Source organism: Cornus florida, unplaced genomic scaffold, assembly GCF_030987335.1.
Source record: "Cornus florida cultivar Cherokee Brave unplaced genomic scaffold, ASM3098733v1 CherokeeBrave_3.0.0_Hap2_Chr03, whole genome shotgun sequence".
Lineage (NCBI taxonomy): Eukaryota > Viridiplantae > Streptophyta > Magnoliopsida > Cornales > Cornaceae > Cornus > Cornus florida.
This window is the reverse complement of record NW_026775573.1, coordinates 22,464,324-22,487,658: the sequence shown is the minus strand read 5'-3', so window position 1 is coordinate 22,487,658 and position 23,335 is coordinate 22,464,324. Positions and strand designations below refer to the sequence as shown.

The 23,335-nt window shown below is 33.3% G+C and overlaps 4 protein-coding genes across 10 annotated transcripts; all 4 read left to right on the top strand.

Annotated features, from left to right (window-relative positions):
- Positions 1-6,574: 6,574 nt before the first annotated feature.
- Positions 6,575-6,976, top strand: LOC132301265 (E3 ubiquitin-protein ligase RHF1A-like). The gene has a single exon (XM_059798534.1). The coding sequence runs from the start codon at positions 6,575-6,577 to the stop codon at positions 6,974-6,976; it is 402 nt and encodes a 133-aa protein (XP_059654517.1).
- Positions 6,977-8,800: 1,824 nt separating this feature from the next.
- LOC132299909 (pentatricopeptide repeat-containing protein At3g18970) lies at positions 8,801-21,720 on the top strand. Of its 7 annotated transcripts, none has more exons than XM_059796795.1 (5): positions 8,801-9,060; positions 9,249-9,417; positions 18,414-20,095; positions 21,133-21,269; positions 21,376-21,720. In XM_059796795.1, the coding sequence occupies exon 3, from the start codon at positions 18,633-18,635 to the stop codon at positions 20,082-20,084; it is 1,452 nt and encodes a 483-aa protein (XP_059652778.1). In that variant the 5' UTR covers positions 8,801-9,060; positions 9,249-9,417; positions 18,414-18,632; the 3' UTR covers positions 20,085-20,095; positions 21,133-21,269; positions 21,376-21,720. The 7 variants fall into 7 exon arrangements, with proteins under 7 accessions (XP_059652778.1, XP_059652777.1, XP_059652774.1 ...); XM_059796794.1 differs by having other exon boundaries at positions 8,803-9,060; positions 18,414-18,486; positions 18,590-21,269; XM_059796791.1 differs by having other exon boundaries at positions 8,803-9,060; positions 18,414-18,501; positions 18,590-21,269.
- Positions 15,221-16,016, top strand: LOC132301264 (uncharacterized). Its single transcript, XM_059798532.1, has 2 exons — positions 15,221-15,367; positions 15,423-16,016. Exons 1-2 carry the CDS (start codon positions 15,221-15,223, stop codon positions 16,014-16,016), a joined length of 741 nt encoding a protein of 246 aa, XP_059654515.1.
- On the top strand, positions 16,024-16,527 carry LOC132301263 (uncharacterized). Its single transcript, XM_059798531.1, has one exon. It carries the CDS (start codon positions 16,024-16,026, stop codon positions 16,525-16,527), a length of 504 nt encoding a protein of 167 aa, XP_059654514.1.
- Positions 21,721-23,335: the final 1,615 nt, after the last annotated feature.

Below are 23,335 nucleotides of genomic sequence, written 5' to 3'. Positions count from 1 at the left end.
TTTCAAACCCAAGTCCAATTCATCATTTATATTTTATTTTATTTATTTATTTTTCACGAATTAAGCCACTCCCTAGCCACATAACTATAGGATGATTTATAAATTTTGAATATTCGCAATCGCTCTCAAATCACATGCATTATTTAAGTTCAAACCTGATGAGTCTTGAACTAGAGAAGTAAGAGGAAAACCCCCACCACTCTTTTCCATTCAAACTCTAGAATGACGGACGCATACTTCACTTATTTTATTCAAAGAAAGAGAGTTGTACAACAAATCACTTTTATGATCAAAGATTTTCTACCGTTACGTGAAGAATGTGTAACGACAAAAATGACTATGATCACTCATTCATGTAAAGACTAAATATCCCAACTCCACTTTCAGACCTTTCGATTTATTTAAAAAACAAATGAAGTGCCAGAATATACTTAAAAGAATGAGAATGAGTTAGGTTCTTTAGTGCGCAATTTTGACTCCTAAGCAGTAGAATTGATTATAATTCAATTCCTGCCATCAGCAAGAGGGTAAGGATAGGTTACAATTCAAGCAAGATGGACTGTCAAAAAGGATTAGGGCCAAGTTTAGAACTATAAGGATCGATTAAAACAAGCAGAGCATTCCGATAACCGTGTTAAAATACAATTTAAAATATTGCAGAGCATCCGGACTCTTGGAAACTTTTTCCTCTAAATTTACGTAATTTAGATTTAATTTCAATAAATAGGGAGGGTTACAATAGACTTGGTGGTTCTAAAACCATGTTTGGAACATTATCAAAAAAAATTTTTTTTTTTTCCTTTTCTTTTAACAAACCTGGCACAATATTGCTCCAACAAGAAATGGGAGAAAATGAGAACATATGCCATCTAAACTAATGTCCATTAATTTGAAATATCATCATTGTGAACTGAAATTTATTTTATCTTTAACATGGCAAAACAACTAGTTTTATTCAACAGAATCAAAAACAATCCAACTCAACATCCCAAGCACGCAATGCGAACTGGTAGACCATCAAGCGCATGAAATCCAATCCTAAGTTGTCTACTAACAAATACTTCCCCCCAATGATATCTATGTCGTTAACTAATTATATCACGTTACAAAATCACTATGTGCTAATTTTTAATTAATTAATAATTCATGTCATTAATATAACAGAAGCAATAAAACATCTCTGGTTAACCGGTTGAGCATCACCTTCAAACCATTCTCAACTGCAGCCTTCCTTACATCTCATAACACCATGGTTACATAACTCATATACCCACTTAAAATGTATAAAAAAATTTAAAAAATTGGTCAACTAAATTAGTCTAAATGAATAATTAGTCTTTCTTTTTTTTTTTTTTTTTTGGTTTGAAATTTTTTATGGAAATGACACTTTTCTCTGGTGAGATCAAAAAATATAGAGGTAACTACCTAATACATTTTTAGGAGAAATTATTTGATAGCCTTAGAACCATTCTCAAAACACTCTAGCTAACCAAAAAAATTGAAGTAAAAGAGTTTAGTAACAACACTAAGCACGTTACAAACAGGGGCAGAGGGAGAGGGGGGCCAGGGGTGGCCATGGCCCCCCCAAATTTTTGGCAAAATTTTAGTACTAGTACTAAATTATATATATTCATAGTAATTTTTCTATATAAAAATTAAATTAGCCCCCCCAAATTTTTTGTAAAATCTATTTAAGGTACTAAATTATACGTTTTGATGGTAATTTTTCTAAAAATTAAAGTTGGTTCTTCAAAATTTTTGTAAAACCTTATTTATGGTACTAAATTATAATTACTAATGGTGATTTTTATATAAAAATTATAGCTTGTCTTTTCCAAATTCTAAAAAAATTTCTATTTATGGTTTATCTTATGATTATTGAATGTTTTTTTTTTTTTTTTTTGATAGATATGGTTTGTGAATGAAATTACTTATAACCCTTCAAATTTGAATAAACCTATTGCTTTAATAAATTCAAAATATAGTAAATAATAATAATAATAATAATAACCATTATTATGATAATCCTTATTCTAACATACTTTATTTATAAGCATATATATATTATTTGTTTTGAATTAGAGAAAAGAAAAAAAAAATACTATTGACACTTGAAAATCTCAACTGTTCTTAATTTGCTCTATTTTTTTTTTCATATCATCTATAAACACATGCTCTTAATGTTAAAAATGAACTAAAAAAATTACAAGTATTTTAAATTTTTTTTTTAAATATGAACCCATCCACTTGGGGTTATACATAGCATGCCTTCAGACTTTCTCGGTAACCAAACACGAATTGGTTGCAGTTCCCCATCACATTTACGCATTGTAAATCCATATCATACTCCCCCAAGTGTTAGTTCCAAAAAGAAAATTCCCACCATGACCTTTGGATGACTCCAAGTAATAAATGCCAACCATTCAAACTCTTTGTTCTCCAAGTAATAAACGCATTGTAAATCCATATCATACATACATTACTTGTGAAGATTGTTTCATCGGCTTTAAAATGACAACAAAACAGTGGGTTCATTTCTCTGGAGCTTTCATTGAAGCCACAGTCATAGACAAGGCCTGTGTGGTTGATGGTTGGGTCAGTGAATTGTATTGAAATATATATTATATATATATATATATGTGTGTGTGTATTATATTCGGTTCCCTTCTCCCTTCTTTCCTTAATATATTATACACATATATTATATTATGTTTCTTTTCTTTTCATTTCTTTTGTCAACTTTATTTCATATATATTGTATATCAATACAATATACATATCAAGAAATACAATTAAGAAATGTAGTTTCAGTGGCTCTTGACCCATGGATGTGAGCCTTAGTACTGAACCATATATATGCTGTATTATCTCTCTCTACACTTTTTTAGGGTTCTTACTTCCTCTTCTTCTTATATTCTCCGTCTTTGTGATACCTCCTAATTTTGGAACACGGGTTGATCAAATCCGCACACAAAATTAAGGAATATCAAAACAATTAAAGTATTTAAACAAGCACAGATAACAAAATGGAATAAAGAATAATTAAAACGCTGAAGAAAATTAATAAACAATAAATCCATTAATAATTCTCCAACATTTACAATTCGGGAATCCTGTAACCCAAAGACCCCTTGACCAAAATCCATTAACCAAAAGTTCACTATTAATTACTAATATCAAATGAAACGATAATAATATCCTACTTTTAAATAAAGCGAAAGAGTGGATAAGTCCTCCAACTGCGGATCCTCAACCTTGAGATTTGAACTTCTAATAATCTGAAAAATAAATCGCGGGTTAAACTTGACGAGCAAGTTCTCTTTACCAGATCTCTGAAAACCAATAAATAGATCATCTCTGATCAAAAACAACCCTAATAAAGTTTTAACCTTGATATACCATGATATATATATATATATATATATATATATATATATATATATATATAATTAATTATATACAGTATAACAATAACATCTATAGCCAGGTGCATTAACTCCAAAACCATTATCAATGATTAAATAATAATTTTATCTAGTCCAATCCATAATTTCTTTTTAAAGAAACTCCCCTAACCTTAATTCCATCCTACACGGCAATTTAATAATTTAAATAACAAAATATAATTTATAGAATATTACATTTAATTCCAAAACCAATAATGATTTTAAGTATTTAAATCTCACATATCTAGACTTTGACAAATTATCCATGTCACCTCAGTATTATTTTATTAATATGTATAAAATAATACACTAACCTATAAGTACTAGACTATTCTAATTTAAGAATATTTAATCCTAATCCACCTTATACATATAATAATCATAGATGATATATTTTAATCATCAAACATATAGCCGTATAATTATACCTTGGCAAATCAACTATGCCATTATAAATATATCTATTTATATATTGGCAATTCAACCATGCCTCCTGAAAGTATATTTATTTATACCTTGACAATTCAACCATGCCTCCTTAAGTATATATTTTATACATTGGCAAATCAATCATGCCTCCACAAGTATATTTATTTACAAATTGGCAATTCAACCACGCCTCCATAAGTATATATATTTATACTTGTAAACTAGCAACTCATCCATGTTTCCTATGTATGTATTTTATTCATACAAATACTTAGGCAATATATTTACTCCTATGACAACTCATCCATGCCTACAACTCAACTATGTATCAACTTTAAACTTAACAATAAGCTAATTAATACATAAACATCTCCTGTGGATGATAGACATATCACAAATTTATTAACCAGCCTCTCCAGATATATCAAATAAAAAAAATAAGGATAATCATCTTAATTGATATATATACCTATACACATATATCATTTAATATGTATATATGTGTATAACTCATTCTTTAATAATCTTTGATTATTTAAAAAAAAACCATATATACATATTTATATATATATGTAAATATATACCTCATTCTATATGAAAATTAAATCAACCATGTATATTTATACATATATAACTCTATATACATATATACACCTCCTTGTATGGCAAAATATTTAATTAATTATATTTACGCCAATTAAATGTTACTAAATATCATAGCAACACTCTAAAGCTCTCAGAACACTAAGAACACACCCTCTAATGGTTTATTTTAATCCTAACAAGCTTAAAATAAATTTTGCTAATTCACCGAACTGCACAGGACCCTAAGCAGTGCCTCACGCTCCCCCACGCGCCACTACACGCGCCTAAAGCCTCTGAACGCGCCTCCACGCGCCACCTAGCACTGGCAGCTGACCTCACGCACGCTCACGTGCTCCTACGCGCCAGATCCTCCCCCTTGCTGATGTGGCATGCTACCATTTGCTAGATGCAACCTTGTCCTTATGCGGCGTCACACAGGATCATCTCACCGCATCTCCATACGTCTCCATGCACCAGTGCCACATCAAATCAACTCTCCCTTCAATCAGCCACATCTAAGGCTCAAATTTGTGGCACACTAATCCTCCATACACCCGTATCACACCGAATTAATCCATTATTGTTTTCAAAGCACAATGGCTCTAATTCACAAGCACACAAGGTTATATTGTGCTGCACCACACCGAATCAGACCCCCTATTGATGCGCCGATTAACCTAGAGCCTCCACTGTATAAACAGTAAAAATTATACTAAAATAATTATACAAAATTAAAAAATACATATAAAACAAATCCAGAAAAATATATAGAAAATTCCAAAAATTATAGAAAAATTCCAGAAACTCTAAAAACCCTAATTAATCATATTGGGTCCAAGATCAACCTATAGATTAATTTTTAAAATATATGCAACACACATATATATCAATTAAAATCCAAAATTCCAAAAGAAAAAATATATATATATAATAATTTAGACTTTTTAATAATCCGATCTACACATGATTTAATCAAATAAATTTAATTTAATGCTTTGGTTAATTCGTTCTATCCATAACTTAAATTAATTAATTTAATTTAAAACCTTGATACTCAAGGTGAAATATTTATGAGTTCTAAGAGGAAAGATAGAGAAGAACTCGCCTGAAGGTTTTGAAACAAAACCGATCCGTCAAGACTCTTCGAATCCCGACATCCTCTTTCTCCGATTCGGTCTCCTCCTTGTCGACCTCCTCTTCTTCTCTTTCTCTCTACTTCTCTTATTTTTCTAATGTATAAACTTTTTAACCATAAACCTAATGTGTATATTTATACACATTAAAACCTAACTCATATTCCAGCTAGGACTACTAATAAGATAATAATCTTTAAATAATATAATATATATATACGTATATTATATTACACACATATATATATTTATCTTCCATAATTAACCGTTAGTTAATTAAATCATATAAACCTATATATATCCATAAATATATATCTCTATATATATCTTTCCCTAACAATTATTAATTAATTATATTTATATATAATTTTATATATTTATAATTAATACTAAAAATGATCATTTAAATAATTAAATAACCATGAGCCTTTATTAATTAACCCAATAAGGCCTCATTCAAGCCTAAGACCAAATCATTTGGTCTAACTTCCCTTAAGCCCAAATTCAATTAATTTAAATAAATCAAATAATTAAATAAACACGTAAATTAAAATAATCTAATTACATGAAGCACATAAACAAAATAAGAAATTACAACTAAGATCGCAACATACCAATAAAATCAATACATCAATAATTCAATTAATAATCAAGCACATACACAAACGATTACCATATATAATCACGAAATATAATTAAAATAAAACAATTACTCTAAGCACTCAATAAAATAAATCAATTAAAAATTGAAATAAACTCAATTAATTCAAATTAATCATTTAAAATAAAATAAAAGTAATTAATTTCAATTAATAAATCCTTTAAAATATCGGGGTATTACAGTCTTTCTCTGCACCAGTTCGTGCTTTTACATTTATCACTTTCCTATTATTCTCTTAATATACACACACAAACACATTGATTTAGTCTTAAGTACTGTCAATGGCGGATTTCATTACTTAATTTAACATTCCTCCGATCATGTCTTCGTCTTCGTCTTCTGGAGTTGCCAACGACAACTACGAAGACGCTTGCAGTATGTGTCTCGAGCCTTTCAACACCGATGATCCTGCCTCTATTACCAACTGCAAACATGAGTATCATCTGCAGTGCATTCTTGAATGGTCACAAAGAAGCAAAGAGTGCCCAATATGTTGGCAGCTGCTTGTCTTGGAAGACCCTGCCAGCCAAGAACTTCTAGCTGCAGTGGAGAATAAAAGGAGTTTGAGGTCAAGGCACAAAATTCGTCACACCCATGGGGGCTATGAAATTGATCGTAAAGCTTTTGCAGATGATTCTGATTTTGATGAGCGTATTATGCGACATTTTGCTGCTACAACTAGTAGAGCTTGTTATGTTAATAAAAGGGAGAAGGAAACATAATATAATACATATATATAATATATATTTCAATAAAGTGAGGTCTAAATACAATGGTCAACCAATCATGACAGGACTTGACTGGGAACGGTATCCTCCTATGTCCATGGGAGAGACCAACAAAACAGGCACAATATTAATGCAACTGTGTGTTGACACTAAGTGCCTCATAATCCAACTCTTCTACATTGACTATATTCCTCAGTCCATCAAGTGTTTCCTCACTGACCCCAACATCACTTTTGTTGGGGTTGAAGTTGGAGATGATGTTGTGAAGCTCAGGGTTGGGAACTCCAGCACTCGCTCCGCGAACATTTAGGCTCTGGCAATGGCGCATTGACCATGGAGGTTCTATCGAAGCCTGGCCTGAAAGAGAATGGATATTTGGGGCTTAGGATGAAGGTCTCAGGGCCAGGACTTGATGAAAGAGGTGTTTGTGGAGAAGACCGCTTGGAGCTAGTAGCATTAGGTGGTTAAAAAGGACATTTTTATCAGACACTATTTTAAAAGTTGGCACATGACACGCACGTGCTATTCATAATCGTTAATATTAAATCATAGAGCTCAATTTTGACATTTTACATGTTAGTTAACAACTCCGCCACGAAATGGGATAAAACAATTACTTTTGTTAGTTGTAGGGTATCACAGAGGCCTAATTTTGTTAGTTTTATTTTTATTTTTATTATTTATTATTTTTATTTTTTTTATCATGAATAAAACAGATGTTTCGATATCCCAGTGGATTAATGCCTCCGGTAGATTTTAGAGTGCCATGTTTCGACTCTTTGCATTTATTAATCTAACTTCTAACACTTCTTGCCTTCTAAAAAAAAAAGAAAATCATGAATAAATTTTTTTGTATAGATGCTGTATAGATGCCATAAATAATAAGCTGAATTGGTTGGATTAACGACTTAATCACGATTCATCTATATGGTTTTGAGTTAAGCACGGTAAATAAAGTGTAAATATAAAGACTATATTTTGTTCATCTGTGAAAGTTTTATAAACAAATAAGTGTATGGGTTTCTTAAATATATATATACACATATATATTAGGATTTACACTTTGATTTTTTATTTTTTAAAAAAGAAATTTAGAACATTATAAAGCAAAAAGGTACAAGTAAATATGTTACATTAAATAATAATTGTTCTTAAATTTGTTTATGTAATGAATGGCCTTATGGCTCAGTGTTATCTCATTTATCTTCTAAAATGAATGATGAGGATTCAAGTGTATAGAGAAACAAAATAAATATGTGAGTAGCGTGTAAGTTTCTTGCGGTGAAAAAAAAAAAAATGAATCTTATGTGTCATATAGGGCTGTGGTATAGTTTAGGATTATAGTAGTGGGAAAAAAAAAATTTAGATGAGGATTCAAGTGTATAAAGAAACAAAATAAATATGAGTAGTGTGTAAGCTTCTTGCGGTGAAAAAAATATATATATATGTATCTTACGTATCATATAGGGGTGTGATTTAGTTTAGGATTATAGTAGTGGAAAATACAAAATTTAGATGAAAAAGAGAAAAGTAAATAAAAATAGAAAAAATATGTTAGCTACTCCGTTATAAGCTTTTGCTTCAGCCAAAATGCTCTCTCATCAGCATCATCACATTCATGAGCAAGGGCGAATGTAGGGGTGAGCTTGAGCTCACCAAAAACAAAAAAAAAAATTATTTACTATACTAATTTTAGCCCAGTAAAAAATATATATATTAATAATATTAACCCACTCCAAAATTGGTCACCCAATCAAGCCCAAGTCAACTCAGCCACCATACTAAAATAGAGGCCCAAGTCAAATAAGCCCAGGGCCGGCCCTGACCCAATCATTTCCTCCCCAATCGCCTCCATCTCTATTCTCGCTCTCAGCTCTCAACTCTCGACTTCTGAACTCTGAACTCTCAACTCTCAACTCTCAACTTGCCCCCTCTCTATCTCTGCAACTGCAAACTACAAAATCTACAAGAATCAGAAGTTCAAAACCCATAGGTTCGCCGTTCGCAAGCTTCAGCCGCTGGCCCGCTGTCTCTCAACTCTCAAGCTTGCCCCCCTCTCTCTCTGCAACTGCTAACTTGTATGTATGGGTTTTGTTTTAATTTTTTTTTTAAATCAACTAATCAAGGTCTGTAATTCTTGTTTTGCAAACTAAATCCTATTTGGTGAAATTTTTTATGATCTTTTATATATATATATATTAATTTTATGAATTTTAGTTATAAATATTTGTGAAGATAATGACTGAAACAGGATCTCCCTTTGCAGGATTTGAAAGACTAATTGGTAAATTTGGGTTGAACTTGAGTCTTGAACAAGCTGAAGGCCCTTATCGTGGATTATAATTTTTACAATTACAGCATCCTACGGTCCTACCATCTTTTAGAGTGCTTTCATCAGTATAAAGCACAACAAATTGGATCAATTGATATTCAAGGTAAGTCATTTCTTCAATTATTCAATCAATATATATAATTTTTATTCCAGATTTTTTCATGCTAATAATAAATTGGATGTTAACCACATAAGGCATAAATCTGTCAATTAATATGGGCACCCAATTGTATATGAAACAGAGTACAATATAAAGTAACAAAATTTGTTAATATATAAACAACAAAATTACTTAATATAGGGTAAAGCTCTAAAGCTACTTCTTGAAAATTAAAATACTTATAAAAAGCATGCTTTTGAGTGAATTCCATACTGTTGGAAGGGGCTTGCCGTGAACTACCTCACACTCTGCTTCCACTCGTAGATTCTCAAATAGGATTAGTAAATTGGTCAAAAGAAGAGAGAGGATATTGAGTGGTGAATTGGTCAGAAATAAATTGGTAATTTTTTTTATTAATTACCCAAATAGGATTTTCTATGCCTTAATCAGTCAATTGTCTAAAGAAACATTGTTAATTAACTAAAATTGAATTAAACAACAGTTGGCTTTGGTGGATATATTTTGATTTAGGTATTTTTAATCTAACTCATTCTTTAATTTTATTAGGTTAAAAATAATAATGGTTCAACATCAACCTTCAAACAAGAATGTGAAAAGTATGTCTATTCTCTCATTCTATCAAAAGAGAGGCCAAATGAGTGACGATGGTCAATCAAAAAAGGATATACCTCGTGGTAGTGCATCTAACATTGACGATGATCAATCTAAAAAGGATATACCTAGTGATCTTGATTTGCAACCTCCTGCCTCAAGTTGTTGAACCCAATCAACTTCACTCCACTTCTATTGAAAGAGATCCTGGGTTATGTATTCAAATACATGAATACCTGGTTAATTAAATGGATGAGGTTAGAAGAGCTTTTTTTTTTTTTTTTTTTTTTTTTTTTTTTTTTTTTTTTTTGCTTAAAAAATTTTGTTATTAAATTGATGTTTAATATTAACCCACCCCATTGAGAAATCCTGGATCCACCCTTGCTCGTGAGCGCCTAACATTAACAACAATCAGGTGAGTTCTTCTCAACAGTGTCTATCATCTTTCATTACCAATGATTTATATATACAGTAAAACCGTAGTTCGTTTTAATTGCTCGTGTTCTAGATTCAACAATCCATAAACTGTTTCAATCTCTCAAATCCATCTCAACTTCCACGAATCAACACTCATTTACAGTCAATTACCTTGTAAATTCATGTGGGTTGAGTCCAGAAACTGCTATTTCAGCCTCCAAAAAAATCAATCTCAAAACCCTAGACAAACCAGATTCAGTTCTCAACTTGTTCAAGAAGCATCCATTCAGCAAAACCCAGATCTCAACTGTCGTCAGAAAATGCCCAAATTTTCTCTTATTTGATACCAAGAAAATCTTTTTGCCCAAATTCGAATTCTTTTACTCCAATGGCATTTCCGGCACCGAGCTCATGAAATTGGTATCCTCTGATCCAACTATATTGACATATAGCTTGAAGAACCAAATCATCCCATCTTTCAATTGGTTGAAGAATTTAATTCATTCAGATGACAAGTTTATGGCGGCCTTTAAACGATCCCCGGCAATTTTAGGGCGTGACCGCAGAGCTTTTACATTTCCGAATATTGAAATTGAGAGAACATGGCGTGCCAAAGTCGAATATTGTGTACTTAATTACTAATCAGCCTAGGGCATTCATGAGAAATCCTGATAGATTCAATGAGGTAGTGGAGGATGTTACGAAAATGGGGTTCAACCCTTCGAAATTCCAGTTTGTTGTGGCTGTTGGTGCATTGTTTGCGATGAGCAAATCGACATGGAAAAGGAAGATGGAGGCTTATGAGAGGTGGGGTTGGTCTGAGGAAGAAACAATATCGGCTTTTATAAGAAGTCCACTTTGTATGGCAATATCCGAGGAGAATATAATGGCAAAGCTGATTTTTTATGTCAACACAATGGGTTGGGAGTCTTCCTGAATCGCCCATGATCCAGAATTGGTGTTACTGAGCTTGGATAAGAAGATTTTTCCTAGGTGTTCGGTATTTCAGGTTTTGTTGTTGAAAGGTTTGATTAAGAAACCCGTTAGTGTAGTGAAATTGTTGAGGTCCAAAGAGAGTTTGTTCCTCATGAAGTTTGTGACCTGTTATGAGGAGGAAGCTCCTCAGTTGTTGGAACTATATCAAGAAAAATAGGGCCTTTGAAAATTACAGGGTCGTGATCAGCTGTAGAATATCTACTTCCTTTTCCACCATCCGTTCTCACACCACCAGTTTTTCAAATTAGGTTGTTATGAACAATTTTTTGTCCCTTGGATGTTAATGATCTTAACTCAAATTTTTTTGGTTAGTATTTGTTTGATTTGTTATAAAATGCTTAGATATTTTGTGCTGCACTAATATATTTTCCGTCAATCATGTATGTGATTAGCTGAATGATTCATTATTTTTTGTGCAATTCTTGACTTTGCGAGATCTTCTTAATCTTTAATTTGAAGCAGATAAACTCACTAACAGTCATGTTACTGGAATATCCTCAATTTAATTCAGTTCTGCTTAAAGTGGTGTACACAAATAGCAACTATTTTCAGAGTAGCTTCTTTAGTTTGATGGACATTGTTCATTTTTGTAAACAAAGTGCCCAGCTTCCAGTGCAGAATGGCTAATTGCAGGCCTTATAGCTTAGTAAAAGAGTCTGTGCGCTCGCGCTCACACAGATATATATCACTGACCTTGACATTAGCTTAAGGAGTTTGCCAGAAGAAGTATTTGAAGAAATATAAAAATTAAGAAAATAGCAACTGTTTTCAGAGTATAGCTTATTTAGTTTGATGGACATTGTTCATTTTTGTAAACCAAGTGACCAGTGGTCATCTTCCAGTGCACAGTGGCTAATTGCAGGTCTTATAGTTTGGTAAGCACATATGTATCACTGCTACCCTTGACATTAAAGGCTCCATTTGTTTCGACCTAAAAAAATATATTTTTTTTCAGGAATTTTTATTATTTTTTATTTTTTATTTTTACTTTTTTTGGCGAAGTTTTAGGTCTAGGTGGAGATTGAGGTTCAGTAAATAATTTGCCAAAAATTAATGGGTAAGTTATTTTTGTTTGGTTTTATTTTTTTTTTTTCTTCGTAAATATTTTACGAAAACCAAGCACCAGAAATTTTTTTTAAAAAAAAAAAATTTGAAAAAAATTTTATATCCAAACAAATGTCTGCCAGAAGTAGTACCTGAAGATAATTTATGAATTTAACATCAGGGAAGTCAAGTTAGAAGGTACGGGTCCCAAGGGGCATTGCGGCGTTGGCAGGGATCCGGGAGGTAAGTCCTTGAGGTCTCGCTTTCGAACTGCACTTCTGATTTGGATGGTGTGTGTGTTGTGGGGCTAAAACATGTGCTCTAAGTAGTAAAAAGAATAAAAAAATAAAAAAGGGTAGAAGGTACAGAAAATTTTGACGGCCATCTCCCGCTAGTTGATAGTAATTCGCAAGATGACCTTGCAAAATTTGCACACTAATATATTGCTGGTGTAGACGAACAGTAATATATGACCTATTTTAGATCAGCTAACTTTTGGTGGATATTCTAAATTGAGCTCTTAGAATTCATGGGGACCTGACAAAGGTGAAAGATAATGGGATATTTGGGGAAGAGGTGCTTGCGGAGAAGACGACTTGGAGCTGGCATTAAGTGGTTCAAAAGGAAATTTTTGTCATATGATATTTTAAAAGTTGGCATATTATAAGCATGTGTTATTATTATTATGATGTTACTTTTTGACAGCAAACAAACAAATTGGAGTGATAGGATGGATTTTTAAAAAGTTATGAAGTTGTAAGAAGGTTTTTTTTTTTAGTATAGGGGTTATATGAACATTATGAATAGTATAGGTAGACTTTCTGATTTTAACCACACCGTTAAACATAGAAGTCAATTTTGTCATTTTATACGTCAGTTAATAGTTCTGTCATAATTTTTATTTATTTTTTATGGCAAGAATATTTGGAATTAGCGGTAGGAGTGACAATAATACGACTCGAACACAGACAAGAGATAAGTGAGTTTGGCTTAATCGTGTTCGTGTTGTAATCGTGTCGATCCGAATTGACACGGTAAATTAAACGTGTCGTATTTGTGTTTAACCTGCCAACCCGTTTATAACCCAATTAACCTGTTTAACTAAACGTGCCAGATAAACGTTTCATGACTCATGTTCGTGTTAAAAATGACCCAATTAGCTAAACTTGTTGAATAAACATATTGTGTTAATGTCAAAAATGTGTATAGACGTCGTTTCTTGTCGTGTCAAGTCTTTGGGTTACGCTTGTTGTGTTGTGTTACGTGTGTAATAATCACGTCAGGGTTTCTTGACACGAATAATAATTGTGTCATGTTTTTGTCCACTTATATAATAGAATACACATACTCTGACGCGACACGAACACGATCCGCTGGTTAGAGGGGAGGGTGCAAGGTTTTAACCCAACCACGCAAGCAACATGACTCTTGCGTTCTGTCACGATGACTATTGTTAGCTTTGGGTTTCTTTGTTAGTTGAGGGAGTTATGTGATGATTTTTTATAATATAAGGAGTTTTATGATTTAACCCTTAAAATTTAATTCTATTTTCTTATATAGAGAATTATAAATTAGCCAAGCATTTTGAGCCTAAGTCATGACTCGTTGTTTATGATGAGATAAAAGAAAAAAACTGATCACATTTATTTATTTTAGAAAAAAATTAACTAAACTCACTTATTAGAAAAACTTTAAATACCGTTTTTTTATCATGGAAATAATATTGAGATAAAATCTTTTGTATAGAGGCCATAATAAGTCGAGTTGCTTGGACTAAAGACTTAAACCATGATTCATTTAGACGATTTTGATTATTGATGATAAGCTCAGTAAATAGAGTGTAAATATTACGATCGCATTTTGTAATCTTTGCATGCTATGAAAATAGAAAAGGTACAAGTGTTGCAATTTAACAGATTTTTCATTATCTTTCAAATTAAGAGGTGAACATTCAAGTCCTCCTAAAAGCAAATTAGTTTCTTGTTAATGAAAAAAATTATATATATATATACACACACACAGAGAGAGAGAGAGAGAGAGAGAGAGAGAGATTAGAATCCACACTTTTATATATATATTTTTTCTTTTTTATAATTTTTTGAACCATGTACAGTAAAAAAGTGCATATACATAAGCTGACACTCCATCTAACTTTTGAAGTTATGTTACATAAAATAATTATTATCAAATTTGAACTTGCAATTTAACAGATTTTTCATTATCTTTCAAATTAAGAGGTGAACATTCAAGTCCTCCTAAAAGCAAATTAGTTTCTTGTTAATGAAAAAAATTATATATATATATATACACAGAGAGAGAGAAAGAGAGAGAGAGAGAGAGAGAGATTAGAATCCACACTTTTATATATATTTTTTTTCTTTTTTATAATTTTTTCAACCATGTACAGTAAAAAAGTGCATATACATAAGCTGACACTCCATCTAACTTTTGAAGTTATGTTACATAAAATAATTATTGTCAAATTTGAACTTGTATTTTCAAACTTATTATTAATCTGATTTTTTATGTAATGAGCCCTAAATATAGATATTAAACACCCCCTCCAAAAAAAATAATAATAAAAATTGAAAGAAGAACACCATATGTACAGATATATATGTGTGTATAAATTTCTATATCTAGGGGGGTGGTTTAGTTCAGGATTATAGTAGTGGAAAATACAAAATTTAAATGAAAAAAAAGAAAGAGAAGTAAATAAGTTGTAGAGATATGTGAAATGTCGCCGTTCATTGTCAGTTATCTACTCCATATACCTTTTGCTTTAGCCAAAATGAACTCTCATCATCATCGTCACGAGTCACGAACCCTAGAGAAGGAGATTGGCTGTGGTGGCTCATCAGCACCTAAAGTTAACAACGATCAGGTGAGTTCTTCTCAACATTGTCTACCATCTTCCATTACCAATGATTTATATGCAGAGTAAAACCCTAGTTCGTTTTAATTGCTCCTCTGTTTTAGATTCAACAATCTATAGACTGTTTTCATCTCTCGAATCCATCTCAACTTCCACGAATCAACACTCATTTAAAGTGAATTACCTCATAAATTCATGTGGGTCGAGTCCAGAAACTGCTATTTCAGCTTCCAAAAAAATCGATTTCAAAACCCTAGAAAAACCAGATTCAGTTCTCAATTTGTTCGAGAACCATGGATTCAGCAAAACCCAGATCTCAAATGTCATCAGAAAACGCCCAAATTTTCTCTTATTGGATACCAAGAAAATCTTTTTGCCTAAATTCGAGTTCTTTTACTCCAATGGCATTTCACCCGAGCTCGCGAAAATGCAATCCGCTGATCCAACTATATTGACATATAGCTTGAAGAACCAAATCATCCCATCTTTCAATTTGTTGAAGAATTTTATTCCTTCAGATGACAAGTTTATCGCTGCTTTTAAACGATACCTACAGATTGTTGGGCGTGATCACAGTGCTATTACATTTCCAAACATTGAAATTTTTAGAGAACATTGTGGAATCGAATATTGTGTACTTAATTACTTATCACCTTAGGGCATTCATGAGAAAGCCTGATAGATTCAATGAGGTAGTGGAGGATGTAAAGAAAATGGGTTTCAACCCTTCGAAATTCCAGTTTGTTGTGGCTGTCGAAGCGTTGATTTCATTGAGCAAATTGACATGGAAAAGGAAGATGGAGGTTTATGAGAGGTGGGGTTGGTCCGAGGAAGAAACAGTGTCAGCTTTTGTAAGATGTCCGGCTTGTATGAAGAAATCCGAGGAGAATATAATGGCAAAGCTGAATTTTTATGTCAACACAATGGGTTGGGAGTCTTCCCCAATCGCCCATGTTCCAGAATTGATGTTACTGAGCTTGGATAAGAGGATTATTCCTAGGTGTTTGGTATTTCAAATTTTGTTGTCGAAAGGTTTGATTAAGAAACTCGTTAGTGCAGGGAAATTGTTGAGGTCCAAAGAGAGTTTGTTCTTGGAGAAGATTGTGAACTGTTACGAGGAAGCTCCTCAGTTGAAATTATATCAAGAAAAATTGGACCTTTCAAAATGACATGGTCGTGATTACCAAGATAAGAGTGGAACATATCAGTTGTAGAATATCTACTTCCTTTTCCCCCATATGCTCTCACACCACCCGTGTTTCGATTTAGGTCATTATGAACAATTTCTTGTTTTTGTATTTGTTTTTCCCTTGGATTTTAATGATCCTAATTCAATTTTTTTGGCAAGTATTTATTCGATTTTGTTACAAAATGCTTAGATATTTTATGCTGCACTAATTTATCTTTCGTTAATCATGTATGCACTTAGCTGAATGATTCATTATTTTTTGTGCAATTCTGACTTTGTGAGATCTTCTTAATCTTTAATTTGAAGCAGATAAACTCAAAAACAGTCATGTTACCGGAAGATTGCTAATTTAATTCAGTTCTGCTTAAATATAATGCTTTTTTTTTTCTTTTTTTTTTTTTTCCCAATTCTCTAAGCAGCTGTTGTGGAATTTAATTTTCATGTTCATATTAATGGGCCTCTAGACATGCATGATAATATAGTTTGATTTTAGAGTGAAGTGTAAAGTGGTGTAAACAAATAGCAACTATTTTTTTTGGCAAGTGTTTATTGGATTTTATTACAAAATGCTTAGATATTTTGTGCTGTGCCGCACTAATATATCTTTCATTAATCATGTCTGCGTTTAGCTGAATGATTCATCATTTTTTTTTTGGGCAATTCTGACTTTGCTAGATCTTCTTAATCTTTAATTTGAAGCAGATAAACTCAATAACAGTCATTTTATTGGAAGATTGCTAGTTTAATTCAGTTATACTTGTTGTGGTGTAAACAAATAGCAACTATTTTCACAGTAGCTTCTTTAGTTTGATGGACATTGTTCATTTTTGTAAACAAAATGCCCAGCTTCCAGTGCAGAATGGCTAATTGCAGGCCTTATAGTTATAGCATAGTAAAAGCCCCGCGCGCACACACACACACACACATATATATATCACTGTCCTTTGACATTAAACTAAGGAGTTTGCAAGAAGTAGTATCTGAAGATACATAAAAATTAAGAAAATTGTTCCATGTCTAGCTGTTCAGATAGGAAGGATACATACCCCCTATTCTTAACTGTTTAAAACGATCATAGTTGTTAAAGGCGCTCCTCTCTTCAAGGCGCTGCCTCAACTTACTGCATGCCAGGAGGCTCACTTAAAGCCCTCAGGCTCGCCCTTTTTAGTAGGCTCGTCACTTAAAAGCCCTCAGACCCGTCATTTTTAGTAGGCTCCTGACTCAAAAAGGCGTGCGATGTATTTTTTTAATACATTAACCATATTCCATTTGCCCTTTATGATGAAATTATGGTTTGAAATTTAAACAGTTCATGATTTACTTGCAACCATTGTGGTGCACAATGTAATTATTCCACTAACATGACGGCATAAAGAGAGAGAACCTGTGTGCATAATTTTCACTTACTGAACAATAATCAACTAGATATGGAGAGTCAAAAAAATGTATTTGAACATCTTTATCTGAAATCATTTAAAAAACATAGTCATTGTCAAAATATGACAAATTTTTATTGACACATTCTGGATCATGATATACTAATTAGTACCACTAGGTAATGAATCAGAAACAGATATTGCAAATCCAAACTAGTTTTGCCTTTTTCATACTTCACAGCTCCTATAGGGAGGGATTATTAGACCCTTGAGATAGTCAGCTTCACTCTCAACGAGTCCACAAAGTTTGCATGCAGTACTTTCCAGACGCATAGTTCGCTGCTACGGTACCATCTGATCATGATTTAAAAAAACCTCTCTTGAATCTTATTATCTACTGCACTTATCCATCATATTATCCCTTTTTTTTTTTTTTTTTGCAAACAAAGAAACTGTTAGTTAACTTTTGCTCTTACTTGATCATGTACAGGCTCAACAATAATATGAACGAGGAGGCAGTTGTGTGCTCTGGTCCTTGGCAAAATATTCTGTCAAATATTTTGGTTTGTATACAAACAGTATGTATACAGTATCTTTTGCTGCTTCAGTTTCAGGAACTGGTCCTTGTGTTCATGCTGGTGAAAAATGATGCTTTTATTGGCACAGGTGTGCTCAACTTACTCTAATCGGAAGTTCTTGAGAGTGAAAAATGAAAAATGGCCCATTGAAAATGTTGACGTTTTTTCGTTCACCGAGATGTCTCTCCTTCTTACTCGAAAAACAAACCGCCATAAACCATCTCAAAGAGATTCATGCTCAACTGATCATCGACGGCCTCAAATCACCTCGCATTTTCGCCAAATTGATCGAACGTTACTGTGCTGTATCATCTCCTCAAGGCACCAACTATGCACATTTAATCCCAACCCAATTTCATGATCAAAATGTATATCTCTTGAATGTTCTGATCAGATGTACTCCTCCCAGAAGCGCCATTCTTGTTTTTGCCAATTGGGTTTCTAGGGCTGAGCTCAATTTCGATGATTCAACTTACATTTTTGTTCTTGGAGCCTGCGCTCGATCTTCTCCAGTTTCAGCATTGTGGGAAGGGAAGCAGATACATGCTCGGATTGTAAAACATGGTTTTTTGTCGAATGTATTTATTCAAACCACTACGATTCATTTCTATGCGCGCAATAAGGATGTTGGATCTGCACGGAAGGTGTTCGATGAAATGGATATGAGAAATATTGTTGCTTGTAATGCAATGATGTCGGGTTATTGTTCACAAAAAGAGAGAGTCAAAGAGTATGCTTATGATGCTCTTTTGTTGTTCCGGGACGTGTTGGTTGATGTTTATGGAGTGGAGGCAACAGATACTACCGTCCTTTGTGTTCTCTCAGCAGCTTCTCAATTGGGTGTTTTGGAAACTGGTGTTTGTGTTCATGGGTTTGTAGAGAAGACAATCTGTCTCCCCGAAAATGATGTATTTCTTGGGACTGGCTTGGTTGACATGTATTCAAAATGTGGGTGTCTAGACAGTGCCTTTTGTGTATTCAATAGAATGAAAGTAAAAAATGTCTTGACTTGGACAGCTATGACAACTGGGCTAGCCATTCATGGGAAAGGTAAAGAAGCTTTGGAGCTTTTGGATGCTATGAAGGCTAATGGTGTTAAACCAAATGCAGTGACCTTCACTAGCTTGTTTTCTGCTTGCTGCCATGCGGGGCTTGTAGAAGAAGGCCTCCATTTGTTCCATAGCATGGAGAGCAAGTTCGGAGTCATTCCGATGATACAACATTATGGATGCATTGTTGATCTTTTGGGCCGTGCTGGGCACTTAAAAGAGGCCTATGAGTTCATAGTTGGCATTAAGTTTAAACGTGATTTGGTTTTGTGGAGGAGTTTGCTAAATGCATGCAAAGTTCATGAGGATGTTGTCATGGGAGAGAAGGTGGGAAAGCTACTTCTCCAGGCACAACACATGCAGGATATAGCTGGTTTAGCAGGTTCGGGTGAAGACTACATAGCTTTGTCCAATGTTTATGCCTCTGCAGAAAGGTGGGAAGACGTGGAGATGGTAAGAGAGGTGATGAAGATTAAGGGAATAGAATTTAACCCTGGAGGCAGCTCAGTTTATTCTCTCAGCAGCCACCTTTAAATGGATTACAGGTCGATAACTCATTAACATTTTTCGGAAAGATAACTCATTAACATTTTTCGGAAAGATTTCGTTAACATTTAGGCAAATGAAAACATTAGAAAACAAGAAAAAAAAAAATCCAAATTGATGTTTTCTAGATATTGTCATAAAATTTCAAAACATTTATTGAATCATGGTGAAGTATAGAAAATTTCAACTTTCTGATTTGTCCTTTTGCTGACTGCAATTTCTGTTCTGACTTCTATTTTTATTCTTCTTGTTTTTTGGTTAGAAATTAATACTGGTAATCTAATACATTCACCATATTCCATTTACCCTTTATGATGAAATTATGGTTTGAAATTTAAACAGTTCATGACTTACCAAAAAAAAAATTTAAACAGTTCATGATTTAACATGACGACTTAAAGAGAGAGAACCTGTGTGCATAATTTTCACTTACTGAAAGTGCCAATAATCAACTAGATATGGAGAGTAAAAATGTATTTGAACATCTGTATCTGAAATCATTTTAAAAACAGTCATTGTCAAAATATGACAACTTTTTATTGACACATTCTGGATCATGATATACTAATTGGTACTACTAGGTAGTGAATCAGAAACAGATATTGCAAATCCAAACTTGTTTTGCCTTTTTCATACTTCACAGCTCCTATAGGGAGGGATTATTAGACCCTGGAGATAGTCAGCTTCACTCTCAACGAGTCCACAAAGTTTGCATGCAGTACTTTCCAGATGCAGTTCACTGCCAGTCTGCCATGGTGCCACCTGATCATGATTGAAAAAAACCTCTCTTGAATCTTATTGTCTACTGCACTTATCCATTATATTATCCTCTCTTTTTTTCTTTCTTTTTTTTCTTTTTTTTTTGACATAGAAACTGTTACTTAACCTTTGCTCTTGCTTGATCATCTACAACCTCAACAATAATATGAACGAGGAGCCAGTTGTGTGCTCTGGTCCTTGGCATAAGATTCTGTCAAATATTTTGGTTTGTATACAAACAGTATGTATACAGTATGTTTTGCTGCTTCAGTTTCAGGAACTGGTCCTTGTGTTCATGCCGGTGAAAAATGATACTTTTATTGGTACAGATGTGCTCACCTCGTACTCTAATCAGAATGGGTTGGGAGTCTTCCCAAATCACCCATGATCCAGAATTGATGTTACAGAGCTTGGGTAAGAGGATTATTCCTAGGTGTTTGGTACTTCAAGTTTTGTTGTCGAAAGGTTTGATTAAGAAACCTGTTAGTCTAGTGACATTGGTTTTTTTTTTTATTCCTAGTTGGTATTCACACGCACATGCCTCCACCGAGGTTCGAACCCCTTACCTCCCTTTGGAAAGTAGGAACCTATCCAAAGAGAGTTTGTTCCTCAAGAAGTTTGTGACCTGTTATGAGGAGGAAGCCCCTCAGTTGTTGAAACTATATCAAGAAAAATTGGGCCTTTGAAAATTACATGGTCATGATTACGAAGGCAAGAGTGGAACATACCAGTTGTAGAATATCTACTTCCTTTTTCACCATCTGCTCTCACACCACCCGCGTTTCGATTTAGGTCATTATGAACAATTTCTTGTTTTTGTTTTTCCCTTGGATTTTAATGATCCTAATTCAATTTTTTTGGCAAAGTATTTTTTCGATTTTGCTACAAAATGCTTAGATATTTTGTGCTGCGCTAATTTATCTTTCGTTAATCATGTATGCACTTAGCTGAATGATTCATTATTTTTGCGCAATTCTGACTTTGTGAGATCTTCTTAATCTTTAATTTGAAGCAGATAAACTCAAAAGCAGTCATGTTACCTGAAGATTGCTAAATTAATTCAGTTCTGCTTAAATATAACCTTGTTTTTTCTTCTTTCAATTCTCTAAGCAGCTGTTGTGGAATTTAGTGTTCGTGTTCATGTTAATGGGCCTCTAGACATGCATGATAATATAGTTTGATTTTAGAGTGAAGTGTAAAGTGGTGTAAACAAATAGCAACTATTTTCAGAGTAGCTACTTTAGTGTGATGGACATTGGTTCGTTTTTTTTAAACAAAGTGCCCCAGCTTCCAGTGCAGAATGGCTCACACACACACACACACACACAAAACTTAAGGAGTATGGAATGATACGTCCTCATTCATAACTGTTTTAAACAATCAGGACTACCTATAATTTGTGTATTCTTGACATTTGAGGATTCAGGTTAAGTATACAACATGAGAAGTTTGTGAACTGTTGATGATGAAGCTCCTCAGTTGTTGAAACTATATCAAGAAAAATTGAACGTTTCAAAATTACATGGTTGTGGTTATGAAGGTAAGAGTGGAACGTATCAGTTGTAGAATATCTACTTCCTCTTCCACCATCTGCTCTCACACTAGCAGCTTTCCGAATATTGGGTCATACGAATTTTTTTTTTTTTTACCCCCCTTGGATTTTGGTGATGTTAGTTCAATGTTTTTGGCAAGTATTTATTGGATTTTATTACAAAATCTTTAGATATTTTGTGATGTGCCGCATTAATATATCTTTCATTAATCATGTATGCGTTTAGCTGAATTTTTTTTTTTTTTTTTTTTTTTTTGCGCAATTCTGACTTTGCTAGATCTTCTTAATCTTTAATTTGAAGCAGAGAAACTCAATAACAGTCATTTTACTGGAAGATTGCTAGTTTAATTCTGTTGTGCTTAAAGTGGTGTAAACAAATAGCAACTATTTTCAGAGTAGCTTCTTTAGTTTGATGGACCTTGTTCATTTTTGTAAACAAAGTGCCCAGCTTCCAGTGCAGATTGGCTAATTGCAGGCCTTATAGTTATAGCATAGTAAAAGCACATGCGCCACACGCACGCACGCACATATATATCAGTGTCCTTTGACATTAACCTAAGGAGTTTGCAAGAAGTATCTGAAGATACATAAAAATTAAGAAAATTGTTCCATGTCAAGCTGTTCAGAAAGGAAGGATACATGTCCCCATTTATAACTGTTTAAAACGACCATAGTTGTTAAAGGTGCGCCTCTCTTCATGGCACTGTCTCAACTTAGTGCATGCCAGGTTCCTTCAATGAAGCTCGCTTAAAGCCCTCGGGTCCTCACCCTTTTTAGTAGGCTCCTCACTTAAAAAAGGCCCTTTCAAAGAGACTCACTTAAAAGCCCGGTGTATTTTAAAAATCATTTTTTTTATTTAATTAGTACTTAGTTAAGAAAAGGTATATCATATATCATATTGATTAACCTAATAAAAAATTTAACAAAA

Bases quoted from the DNA above. Each gene is read 5' to 3' on its own strand.
- LOC132301265 (XM_059798534.1), top strand. From the start codon at position 6,575: ATGTCTTCGTCTTCGTCTTCTGGAGTTGCCAACGACAACTACGAAGAC.
- LOC132301264 (XM_059798532.1), top strand. From the start codon at position 15,221: ATGTCGCCGTTCATTGTCAGTTATCTACTCCATATACCTTTTGCTTTA. The intron at 15,368-15,422 runs GTGAGTTCTTCT...ATTTATATGCAG, and splicing joins CTAAAGTTAACAACGATCAG to AGTAAAACCCTAGTTCGTTT.
- LOC132301263 (XM_059798531.1), top strand. From the start codon at position 16,024: ATGAGAAAGCCTGATAGATTCAATGAGGTAGTGGAGGATGTAAAGAAA.
- LOC132299909 (XM_059796795.1), top strand. From the start codon at position 18,633: ATGAAAAATGGCCCATTGAAAATGTTGACGTTTTTTCGTTCACCGAGA.